We start from the raw sequence: 12,839 nt of genomic DNA, 5'->3' as shown, positions 1-12,839 counted from the left end.
GAGACAGAGCACAAGTGGGAGAGGGGCAGAGAGAGAGGGAGACCCAGAATCCGAAGCAGGCTCCAGGCTCTGAGCCATCAGCCCAGAGCCCGACGCGGGGCTCAAACTCACGAACCATGAGATCATGACCTGAGCTGAAGTCGGACGCTCAACCAACTGAGCCACCCAGGCGCCCCATAAACGAGGAACATTTTAATGCCAAAAGATAGTAAATAACCTCAGGATAATCAATTATAGTTTTGAGCTTTTTCTTTTTTTTTTTTTTTTTTAAAGTTTATTCCAGTGTCTTTCTTTTTCTCATTTCTCTCTGGATCTGTGAGAACTATATAATTGTCCAGTGTCTGCAAACTACTAGTAAGGAGAATTTTCTGAAAGTGGAACCCAAGGAATCTGTATTTCTATGTATTTTTAAAAACAGCCGTCCCGTGTAAAGTGCTAATCACCAAGACTTAGGAAACAGGGCTGTGTGTATGGCTGTCAGTAAGCTCCTCAAGTGCCATGTGGGGCAATGAAATCAAAGCTCCTGTTTGGCCCCACTTATTTATTTAAAAAATTCTTTTGAGTTTGTTTATTTTTGAGAGCATGAGAGAGCGTGAGCTGGGGAGGGGCAGAGAGAGAGAGACAGAGACAGAGACAGAGACAGAAACACGGAATCTGAAGCAGGCTCCAGGCTCCGAGCTGTCAGCACAGAGCCCAATGTGGGGCTTGAACCCCTGAACTGTGAGGTCATGACCTGAGCCAAAGTCAGATGCTTAACCGACTGAGACACCCAGGCGCCCCTGTTTGGCCCCTTTCTATTTTTATGGCTCTGATCCTGCTTGGAGAGTGGGAACAGGAAAGCCTCTAAGGATTTTGCCTTTCTCTCATGAGAGCCATCCTGTTTCTACACTGGCTTTTGTTCACTATCAGCTTTGCAGCTGAGCAAGCCTGGCAAGGTGACTCTGAGGTTTGATTTGAGTCAGAGGAATATCGAATAATGAAGTGAACGCTGGGTGATCTCTGTGGGATGGTACCTTCTCCCACTGTGGACGTCAGTTTGTGGTTGGAGGGAGGACCTCTCAACATATTTTTATATGAAATGTTTGGTTATCTGAAATATTTAAGTTATTGAATGAGATACAGATCATACCTGTTTTCCTAATGTAACTTTTTCTGTGTCTTTGTGCAATATACAAGTATAGTAGATTATCAAAACTAAAATTTTGTACAGCAGTGTTTTATAGGAGAAAACCAATTCTTTGGTTGCTTCCAGGTTTTTTTTTCCATAATAAACAATGCTACAGTAAATTTCCTTAAAATATATGCTTTTATGGTTGCAGGTTAGATTCCTTCATTTGAGATTACTCTGTCAAAAGTTATACATTTTTAAAATTACAATAAGTATTTCCAGGTTAGATTAATATCCAACATGTGGTGTAGAGTTATAATTATTATAATTATTGTTATAATTATTGTTTTCATTGTTGCTTATATTCTACAACATCAGCACAAAATGTATAAAGGATTTTATCTGAATGTGAAAACAAGGCTCTTTGTGGAAAGTTATCACTGTGTCCTTAGATATTGGAAACTAGAACTTGACATTTAATGTTTCAGCATTTGTTTATTTGGGTGAATGGCTTTTCCTTTCCAGATTGCTATTCAAAAAACTAGGTTGTCTGAAAGTCAGGAAAAAGCAGTGAACCTGAAGAAAGACTTGGCAGAGATGCAGGAATGGATGGCCCAGGCAGAAGAAGAATACCTCGAGAGGGATTTTGAGTACAAGTCACCAGAAGAGCTGGAGAGTGCAGTGGAAGAAATGAAGGTGAGTCTAGGCCGGTCAGTGCCCGTGTAAATAGGCTTCGTAGCTCCCCTTCTCCCTTACATATGAATGAATAAATGAATGAATGAATGAGTCTGTCTATCTGTCTATCTATCTATCTATCTATCTATCTATCTATCTATCTATCATCTGTAAAACATGATATGTACATATAATCTTTCATAGTTGGATTTCAATTTGAAAAAAAAAAAAAAGGAAGGATAGCTACTATGACTCTAGTAGGGAAAGGAAGGCCACACTCCACTTGTTCACTTTCGCCCATGGGTTGAGTCCACGAAGGCCCCTGAGACAGTCTCTTCCATTAGAACTTCAGGGAGCCACAGAGGATGACTCAAAAATTTAGTTTTATCAGCTATGTTCACAGTGTTGTGCAATATCAGTGCTATCTCTTTCCAAAAGTTTTAAGGGAGAATCATTTTTTTTTATTAGGAACAAGAGTGACTTCCCAAATTGGTTGTGATTTATCTTCATTTCATCAAATGTATTCTTTTGGTTAATACATGGGAAACACATGGATATCAAAATTTTGTTAGAGCAGGTAAGAGTAGCAGTAGGAGCATTGTTGAGGGATTTAATATCAGTTTGGTCCACAGGATATATTTCCTGTAAACTTAGATTCCTGTGTCATTAGTCTTGAACACTTTCTTTCTTCTTCTTCTTTTTGTATAGTAAAAGAACTGGGCATCATTCCCAAATTTCTAACATTGCTTCAAGTGTCCTTCAGTGATCACGCCAAAGGAGATAGAGTCTTAAAGGCTATTTAAAAAAAAAAAATAAGAGTAAGCCACACATTGACTGTTTTATGCCAAATTTAACTTGCCTAAAAGTATAACTAAAGCAAAAATCTCTGTGCAGATATTTTAAAAAAGGATTATATTTCATGAGTGCATTATTGAATATGAATCAAAGTAAATACAATAAGGGACTTTGACTGTTCTTGTATGTGGTTATTTTCACTGAAGCATCTTTTTTAGTGTACTTTTTTTGGAAAGCTTTTTAAATATTCAGTATATAAGATATTTTAAAGGTAGCCTACCAGGTTAAGAATGGTCTTATTTATTTTCTTTACATTATTGGCATTGCAGTTCTGTGGTATTTCAAAGTCACTAGGGATGAAAGCTTAGAGAAATAAGTTTTTAACCCTTGATTGGGCAACGTTCCATCTATTTTTATTCTAACAACTGTTAGAATTTTAAAACCACTACATGTAATTAATTACTTTACTTGCAACTGAGGGAAATTTAAAACCATTTAGTAGTAAAGAAAGCTAAAAGGGGAAGTGAAAGACATTTTAGGTTGATTTTCCTAAATGTGAGACTTCATCGCCAGCCTAGAGGGAGAGAGAGTCAGGAAAGAAGCTATTTCTAGATTAGATCCTCCTAGTATAACTTCTATCACTCTTGAAATGCTGTTAATTATCAGAAGCATAGATAAACCTCTGTTCCAGGAGAAAAGAAATATGTTTAAATTATTTTTAAATGATACCTCTACTATGGTGCACCTTAGTTTTTGTGAAAATTTATTTATCTCACTCAGTTTGGTATGCTCAGACTTCCAGTGTTAAATGAGCTCACTTAGATTCTTATCATGGGCCCAGACTTTGAAAATACCTCCTGTTGGCAAACATAACAGAGCGTGACTTAGGTGTGTTAACATTGCTTTTTATTTTATTTTTTATAAATCTTACAGTTAGCCTTCTTATTTCAAAAGCACTCTCTGGGATGATTACCTAAATAATGTTCCAATTAGGTCGTTAGAATCATGTCGGCATTTTAATTTTGGTTTAGTTATCTTTGAAAAAGGAAAGAAATTGGTGACTGAGAAAGGGACACAGTTTCAAGTTCATCCTTTCTTGGAACAGAGGGCAAAAGAGGATGTGTTGCAGAAGGAGGTGAGAGTGAAGATCCTCAAGGACAATATCAAGTTACTAGCTGCAAAGGTGCCCTCTGGTGGCCAGGAACTGACATCTGAGCTTAAAGTTGTGCTGGAGAATTACCAACTTCTGTGTAACAGAATTCGAGGAAAGTGCCACACGCTAGAGGTATGTTAATCAGTGATGTTTTTGAGATCAAACTCTGTAATTTACTGACCATTTCCATATCTTGGAAAAAACTAAAAAGCTCTATTTTTCTTTTCCAATACGGGATCATAAAGGAAAAGTAATTCCTGGATAACAGTTGATAAAAAGGAAACTGGGATTAAAAAAAAGAAATAGGAAACCATGATCTGCCTTCAGTTAGTAGAAGGTTCTTAGGAAAGTTATTTCATATATTTAGACTTTCCTTTTTTTATATGTGAAATCAAGGTTTTCATATTTCAGATGATCTGTAGGGTCTGTTCCAATTCCTAACATTCTAGAACAATGTACTGTGAGCCTTTCTTTTGTTTTGTTTTGCCTGGTCAGTACACAGAGATGAATTGAGGGTTTTTTTTTTATTTCATTTCAACTGGGTGTCTGAAGTTAGAGAGTCACCTGACAGAAAGAAGAACTTGAATGTGCTGGTATTTTGCTGGACTATTTTATCCCTCTTGCCATTGGTTGAAGATGATTCTATTAATTTTTTTTTTAAATAAAATTAAGGTTTTGCTTGCTTGTTTTTAATTTTTTTTTTTTCAACGTTTATTTATTTTTGGGACAGAGAGAGACAGAGCATGAACGGGGGAGGGGCAGAGAGAGAGGGAGACACAGAATCAGAAACAGGCTCCAGGCTCTGAGCCATCAGCCCAGAGCCCGACGCGGGGCTCGAACTCACGGACCGCGAGATCGTGACCTGGCTGAAGTCGGACGCTTAACCGACTGCGCCACCCAGGCGCCCTGCTTGCTTGTTTTTATATCAGTGTGACTTTTCTTGCATTTTACTGAAAAGATGTAAGCGTTTTGATTTATAAAAATTAAATTTAACTTAAGCCTAAAACAAATGATTGTATTGTAGTAAATCCTAAAATGGTAAACAATCACAGCTGTGATATTTAAACTAAATTCACTCACTTCTTGCTTTTTCTGAATCTGTTTTGTGCTAAGATAAATATGTATAATTCAGGATGGTTAATAAGAAAACTTCAAGTCAAATAAAACCTCACTCTGTAATATTAATACACGGTTGACCCCGGAGAGTGTGGGGGTTAGGAGCACTGACCCCCCAACCTCACACAGTTGAATATCTATATATACTTTTGACTCCCCCAAAACTTAACTACTAATAGCCTGCTGTTGACCAGAATTCTTACTGATAACATCAGTGATTAGCACATGTTTTGTATGTTATATATATCATATACTATATTCTTACAATAAAGTAAGCTAGAGAAGAGAAAATGTTATTAAGAAAATCATAAGAGAAAATACATTTATAGTACTGTGCTGTAAGAAATCCATGTATAAATTGATTCATGCGGTTCAAACCTGTGTTGTTTAAAGGTCAACTGTATTATCTAACATAAAATACCTGAGGTCACTCAATTGAGAATTTAAAATTTAAAATTCTGTAAACATAATATGTAATGTTATGTATGCCCAATCTTGAGTCCTAGTGGATGATATTGGACTTGAATTTTACCGTAGTTTTGTCCATGTTTTTGCTTTCCTGTTTATTTATAGGCAAAATAACAACTCATAATATATTTAAATAATGAGTGAAGTCCCCAAGTTATCCTAAGCTAACAAAAGACCACCAGGTATTCTGTGTCATTTCTTCACATTGTGTTTATGACCCAAAGGTGACAATTTGAGAATGAGGAATAAAATACGTATGCTGAGAATTTGGAATTGCTTTGAGAATTACTTTGGGATTAGTTTGAGAGAATTATTTTGAGAGAAGAGAAGGAAAAATGCCAGGAAAAATGATAAGAGAGAAAAGATGAGGCCTTGGTATCTTTAAAGGGGAAGATGAAAAGATGGAAATAAAGCTTAAAAATTGAAATGCTCTAAAAATGATGTCCAAGATGACTAAGGGGTCTGGGCAGAAATAGCCCAGATTCCGAAGTTTGGATAAGAATGCTTTTCTTCGGCAGAGTCCAACATTATTACCTTGATTATTTTTAGATTCCTTAACATATTTTTTAAATCATGAGATATTTCAAACTTCTAGAAAAATACAGGTAATACTATTAATACCTATTTACATATCCTTCAGATATTAATGTTAACATTTTACCCTATCTTTCCAGATCTTGTTTTTAAAATAAAGCAAATTAGCATTCAGACTATATTTCCTTCTTTCTATCCCATCTCATGTCTCTCAATCCCTGTCTTTAAGTAATCATCATCCCGGAGTTAGTATACATTCTTCTCATCCATGTGTTTATATGTTTAATATATACACTTATGTTATCACTTGCTCTGTAACACACCTCACTGATATATAGAGCTTTATAAAAACAACCATTTACTCAGAAAAAAAAAATTTTAATGTTTTTAATGTTTAATTCATTTTGAGAGAGAGAGACAAAGTGAGGTGGGGGAAAGGGAGAGAGAGGGAGACACAGAATCCGAAGCAGGCTCCAGGTTCTAGGCTGTCAGCACAGAGCCCAATGCAGGGCTCGAACTCATGGGTCACGAGATCATGACCTGAGCAAAAGTCGACACTCAACCAACTGAGCCACCCAGGTGCCCCCCAAAATGACAATTTATTATTTTATTATTTATGATGCTGTGGGCTGATTTGGCCCAACTGAATGGCCCTTCTGCTCCTATACCTATGTGGTATAGGGAGAGCTCACTCGGATAGCTGTGTTCAACTGGGAGCTCCGCTGGGGCATTCACGATGGCCTCTCCTCCTGCAGGTCTTTCTCCACATGGCCTGTTTTATGGCTTCTGGGCACTGGGCAGCTGGTTTTTAAGAGGGAGAGAGCAGAAGCTGCTAGTCCCGTGAGAGGCTAGGTCTGCAGTTTGGTAGAGCATCACCTGTGGAACATTCTTTTGTTCTAAGCAGGTTGCAAGGCCAACCCGCATCCTAGGGGAGGAGAAAACAATGTCACCACTTAATGGGAGTAGCAGCAAAAAATGTGTGGTTATCATTAGTTTGCCATGGTTATCATTAGTCTATCATTAGTCTCTGGACATACATTAGTTACATTCTTCGCTAATGCAAAATGCACTTAGACTCTCAGGGACTCCCAAAGTCTTATCCAGTACAGCACAAGCTCAGAATCCACTGTCTTGTGATCCACATCAGGTCCACATGCAGATGTGGCTCCTTGGAGCAGTTTCTTCAGGTGCAGGTGTGTGGGAGCAGTGCTTCTGGATCTGGTGACCTAGGCACGAAAAAGACAAGTTACCTGCTTCCCATATACCCAACATACAATGGCAAGGATGGGCTCAGAAAAATCTCAGTGGACACTTCCATTCAAAAAAGTTGGGGGAATAGAAGGTAAATAACTGTCACTGGTAATGGTGACTCAAAATTTAATAACAGTGATTCTGGAATCCAGCCAGGCACATGTGTGTAGCCCGTGCCCCACTTCAGGGGCAGGAGCTGTTGCTTGAATAGGGCCCAGTGGCTTCTTGGGAGTGCCTCTCTGGGAGCCATCTTTTTTTCCCCCCATAAGAAATAGGGTTCTTTTTAAAAAAATTTTTAAATGTTTATTTATTTGAGAGAGAGAGCAAGCAAGCAGGGGAGGGGCAGAGAGAGAGACACAGAATCCAAAGTAGGCTCCAGGCTCTGAGCTGTCAGCACAGAGCCCTATGCGGGGCTCGAACCCATGAACCGTGAGATCATGACCTGAGCCCAAGTCGGATGCTTAACTGACTGAGCCACCCAGAAATAGGTGCCCCAGAAATAGGGTTCTGCTGGCAGCGAAGTAGATCTCAGTCTGATTTCTGTCTGTAAAAATTAGGGGACTAGACACCTCTTTTCCCTTTTATAGTCTTAGCCAGGGGTTGGTAAATTACAGCCTCGGGATTAAATCTGGTTTGTGGCCTTTTTCTGTATGGCTTGTGAACTAAAAATGGTTTATATATTTTTAAAAGGGTGGTTCAAAAATCAAAACAACACACATACAATAAACAAAAAAGAGTCTGTGACAGAGACTGAATGTGGCCTGTGAAACCTAAAATATTTACTGTCTGGCTTTTTATAGAAAAACTTGCTGTCCCCTGACTTGGTAAACACACCCCCTGGGGAGTACGCGCTGGAATGTGCTTTCTCTTAGTGGGTCTGAAAGAGAATCAACTCAGGAGGCTCCCTGCGGAACTCTTTCTCCTAAATTTATCAATTAAATAGGCTCTTCCTATAGATGAAGGGGCACTTCCTCTCATAATATTGCTTCTAGAAAATGGAGTGTAAGTTTATCCCCCTGGCCCCCAAATTCCCCATAGGAATGGGGAATACATGATTGTAACTAATATAGTGAGACAGTATAACTCCATTTGATTCAGATGTGACTCTCTTCATATGTAGACACATACATATGAATTTAGGAGAAAATAGGAAAGAGTATACTGCAAATTGTTATATCAGTTAGCTCTGAGTTGGAACAGCATAGACCTCAGAGAGTTCTAATTTCCTCTATAATTATTAAAAAGTGTTGCAGTTATGAGTCCTTCTTACTTTTCTATTAAAAAAAACCCCAAACTAATAATGTTTCCCTCCTGGTTTCTCCTACTAATTATATAGTTTTATTTTTGGCATTTGAACAGATCCTTGGAATTTTTTTTAGTGTACAGAGGGAGGCAACCCATTTCTCTTTGTCCCATGACCCCCTCCCCTCCCAACTGGTCTAATACGATTTGTTGAAGAATCTTATTTCTTTTCACTATCAAAAAAAAACCCCAAACTAATAATGTTTCCCTCCTGGTTTCTCCTACTAATTATATAGTTTTATTTTTGGCATTTGAACAGATCCTTGGAATTTTTTTTAGTGTACAGAGGGAGGCAACCCATTTCTCTTTGTCCCACGACCCCCCCCCCCAACTGGCCTAATACGATTTGTTGAAGAATCTTATTTCTTTTCACTTATTTGAAATTCCATGTTCATCAATTCCTAAAGACGTATCTAGAGATACATTACATATTTAAATGACTTCTTACACAATTTAACTTTTTTCCTGCCCACTGCAGGAGGTATGGTCTTGCTGGATTGAACTGCTTCACTATTTGGATCTGGAGACCACTTGGCTGAGCACTTTGGAGGAGCGGATGAAGAGCACAGAGGCACTGCCCGAGAAGACAGATGCCGTCAATGAAGCACTGGAGGTGGGAACCTGTGTTGTGGGTGGTGGTTCTCTCTGTTGCCATGAGGCCAAATGAGCATTCACATGAGGAACATGGCTCTCTCTGTGGACAAACACATCGGCTTTCTTGGTAGCGTTCAGTGTGACTTCTGTCATCTGAAGTATTTATACAATCATGTCTATTTAGATTATGGTGAGCCATGAACTCAGCCTCGTGGGGTGGTTAGCAGTTTGATAATTAGTACATTTAGACATTAGTACATTTAGTAAATACCCTAATGATTTTCCAGCTTGTTTTTGCCAGTCCCCGGATAAAACTCTGCCGCATGCTATTAGGATAATTGTTCTCTTGTTTCTTCATGAAGTTATTTTTGCTCATTGGACAGTGGCAACCGCGGTGTTTTCAGTGGCTCTTGCTCTGTTCTCTTTAGACGTGAAAAGCTGGGGACAGGTTAGAGGGGTCAGTATGTGAGGCCTGGGATCCTGTCCTAGGAGGTTGTCCCCAGGCCTAGGCTTGAGCTCTATGAGACCAAGAAATGTGCCTGCTTTTTCATTGTTCCCAAGTTACCAGCACAGTGTGTGACACACGATCACTTAATAACTATTTCTTCAGTGGATTAAAATGTGAAGAGGGTAGCTTTGCCTAAAATAAAAGAAGAGGAAGAAGGTATTTTTCCTTTTAAAACTGAAGGGACACAGTGTGGTAATTGAGTGGGTGACTGGACTGAAGGTCAGAAACAAGTCAAATGTGGTACCTAAAGTCCAAGAGCCAGATGCTTGCTTGCTGGAGAAAAAAAGATTGATTCTCAAATAAAATAGCAGAGTGAGAGATGGAGAGAGTAAAAAAAAATATGAAAGCGTACTTCATTTTTTTTAAATTTTTTTTTTTCAACGTTTATTTATTTTTGGGACAGAGAGAGACAGAGCATGAACGGGGGAGGGGCAGAGAGAGAGGGAGACACAGAATCGGAAACAGGCTCCAGGCTCTGAGCCATCAGCCCAGAGCCTGACGCGGGGCTCGAACTCACGGACCGCGAGATCGTGACCTGGCTGAAGTCGGACGCTTAACCGACTGCGCCACCCAGGCGCCCCTGAAAGCGTACTTTAAAAACGATTTTCCTGGGGCACCTGAGTGGTTCAGTCAGTTAAGGGTCCGACTCTTGATTTCGGCTCAGGTCATGATCTCATGATTTTGCGAGTTCAAGCCCCGCATTAGGCTCTGGGTGGACAGTGCGGAGCCTGTTTGGGATTCTCTCTCTATCGCTCTGTCTGCCCCTGCCCCGCTGGCATGCACAGGCACACACTCTCTCTCTCTCAAAATAAGTAAACTTTAAAAGATATAACATATTTTCCTAATATGAGAATTAAAACACCTGCATTCTAGAAATAAAGAAAATGGAGAGATATGTAAAACAAGATAGGCATTTTTAAACATTTTGGCATATTTCTTCCTAATTATTAGTTTTTGAAAATCCATCCACCCTGGAAAGCAGTACATTATAGTAATGGATAAAACCCTATAGCGTCATAACATTGGAACCTTAGGTCTTTTTACTGTGTGTTTTTGTACTTAACCTCTGTGAGCTTCAGTTTTCCCATTGTAATATGGGAATAATATTTAGCCCATATAACTAATTAGATTTATGTATATAAAGTGGGTACATAAAATAGCATCTAGCTTTCTGTGTTTGTTGTAGAAAAATGAGTACCTGCTTTAGTAATATAATCAATAACAATTTGAGATAATTTTGCTTGTATGGTATTATCTTCTGCTTTTAAACTTTGCATCACACCATGAACTTTTACCCATGTAATTAATAATTACTGAAATCATTTTTATGCAATTATAGTAACATGGATCATCATTCTTACTGAGTTTTCAACTTTACATATTTATTAATACCATGATGGATATTTATGTAATCGTCTGCCTCATTTTTAATCTTGCCCCTTACATAGATTTCTAGAGAATGGAATTACTTGTTTAAAAAAGTAGACGTTTTAAGATCCTTGGTATATTTTGCCTCAGTAAATGCATGTATTTTTTCTTCTCCCGTCTAGTCTCTGGAATCTGTTTTGCGACATCCAGCAGATAATCGCACTCAGATTCGAGAACTTGGCCAGACTCTGATTGATGGAGGAATTCTTGATGATATAATCAGTGAGAAACTGGAGGCTTTTAATAGTCGATACGAAGAACTGAGTCACTTGGTAAGAATTGGGACATGCAGGGGTGTTGATTAGGTGTTACGATATAGAGCTCACCTCAAGAACTTATACCAAGAGGAAGAGTTGATAACCAACATTAATAGAAGTGTTTATGGCTTTGAAATACCAAGTGGTGAAGAGTAGACCTAATACTTCAAGGGAAGCAGAACTTGACGATTAAAAAATCTGTCTTTGTGATTGTTTCTACTTACGGACTATTTAATTTCCTTTAAGGATCATGTTATAGCCATAAGTATTATAACTCATATTATACTAGTAAATATTAGGACCATCCACGTTTGACATAATTTGCTATTATAAAATGCCCTAATCCCTTAGACACCTATCCAGAATGTATCACAACATCCATGTTCATATCAGTAAGTAGAGAAAAGAGATTGTTTCTTTATAGGAGGTTTGGATGGATATTACATGCTTTCGAACACATACTAAATAATAACATACTAAATAATAATGATTGATGCTTAGGTTATGAATAGCATCAAGCTTACTCCAAAAGTGCAGTAGACAGTGGCTCAACATATATGTAAATCTGTAGAACTTGACACTTTGGACAAAAAGAGATTTGTATATTCATTCTACTGATAGACATTCTTGCTCTATTTTATACTGTTATTGGTAGGCTTATTGAGGATTCCTAAAAATGCCCTAAATTTGTAATAAGTGATATTTTTGTTCTCTGTTTAATGTGTTATGTGGGATATCTTTACTTTCTTTCTTTTATTGAGGTATAATTGAAATATAACATTATATTACTTTCTGGTGCACAACATAATGATTTGATATTTATATACATTGTGACATAATCACCACAATAAGTTTAGCTAACATCCCTCATCTTACATAGTCCCAATTTTTTTTGTGTGATGAGAACTTTTAAGATCTACGCTCTTAGCACTACCAATCTGTTCTCGTATCTACGCGCTGGTTTTTTGTTTGTTTTAGATTCCACATATAAGTGGGATCGCGTGCTATTTGTTTTTCTCTGACTCATTTCACTTAGCATAGTGCCCTCAAGAGCATTTTTATACTTTATCATTGTATATAGAAAGAAGTAAAAATTAATAATTCACTGTAAGATGGATCAGTTACTAGAAGAATCTTCACTGTTACCGTTGCTAGTTATTATTTATTTAAAATGTAGGCCAGAGTTTTACACTAGTGCTTTCATAGTCTCTTTCTATTCTTGGTGGCCAGAACATAAGGGTTTCCTTATATTCAGCTCTTTATCTTTGTGCTGAGTGACTAATGATTCAATTTTTCCCCTGTGTAGGCAGAGAGCAAGCAGATTTCCTTGGAAAAGCAACTCCAGGTCCTGCGGGAAACTGACCACATGCTTCAGGTCTTGCAAGAGAGCTTAGGGGAGCTGGACCAACAGCTCACAACGTACTTGACTGACAGGATAGATGCCTTCCAGGTTCCTCAGGAAGCTCAGGTACTGCTGTGGATTTGAGGGCTTTTGAGTCATAAAAAAGGCATGTGTAACTGTCTCCTCACCTGCGAGAGAACTGGCCCCCCTTGCCGTTCCAGACCGAGTCAGTGAGAGAGGCTGACCTTCCTCACGGAGCAGGATTGGGTTCTGGAGTTCTTTTGGTCTCTGTGTGAGACCCTGGCACA

The 12,839-nt window shown here is 38.4% G+C and overlaps 1 protein-coding gene across 11 annotated transcripts in view; it reads left to right on the top strand.

Annotated features, from left to right (window-relative positions):
- The window catches only part of UTRN (utrophin), a 574,142-nt gene that overhangs the window by 238,513 nt on the left and 322,790 nt on the right, over positions 1-12,839 (top strand). For all 11 annotated transcript variants that reach the window (XM_047102476.1, XM_047102480.1, XM_047102475.1 and 8 more), the window contains 5 exons: positions 1,634-1,804; positions 3,684-3,863; positions 8,881-9,015; positions 11,055-11,204; positions 12,496-12,657. In XM_047102476.1, the coding sequence (XP_046958432.1) occupies positions 1,634-1,804; positions 3,684-3,863; positions 8,881-9,015; positions 11,055-11,204; positions 12,496-12,657 (798 nt within the window). The remainder of the gene's footprint in view (positions 1-1,633; positions 1,805-3,683; positions 3,864-8,880; positions 9,016-11,054; positions 11,205-12,495; positions 12,658-12,839) is intronic.

This window comes from Lynx rufus, unplaced genomic scaffold (genome assembly GCF_022079265.1).
Source record: "Lynx rufus isolate CCGP_SWC_20201006 ecotype Redwood Valley unplaced genomic scaffold, mLynRuf1.p SCAF_6, whole genome shotgun sequence".
Lineage (NCBI taxonomy): Eukaryota > Metazoa > Chordata > Mammalia > Carnivora > Felidae > Lynx > Lynx rufus.
The sequence above is the reverse complement of the archived record's forward strand: the minus strand, read 5'-3'. Positions and strand labels throughout refer to the sequence as shown.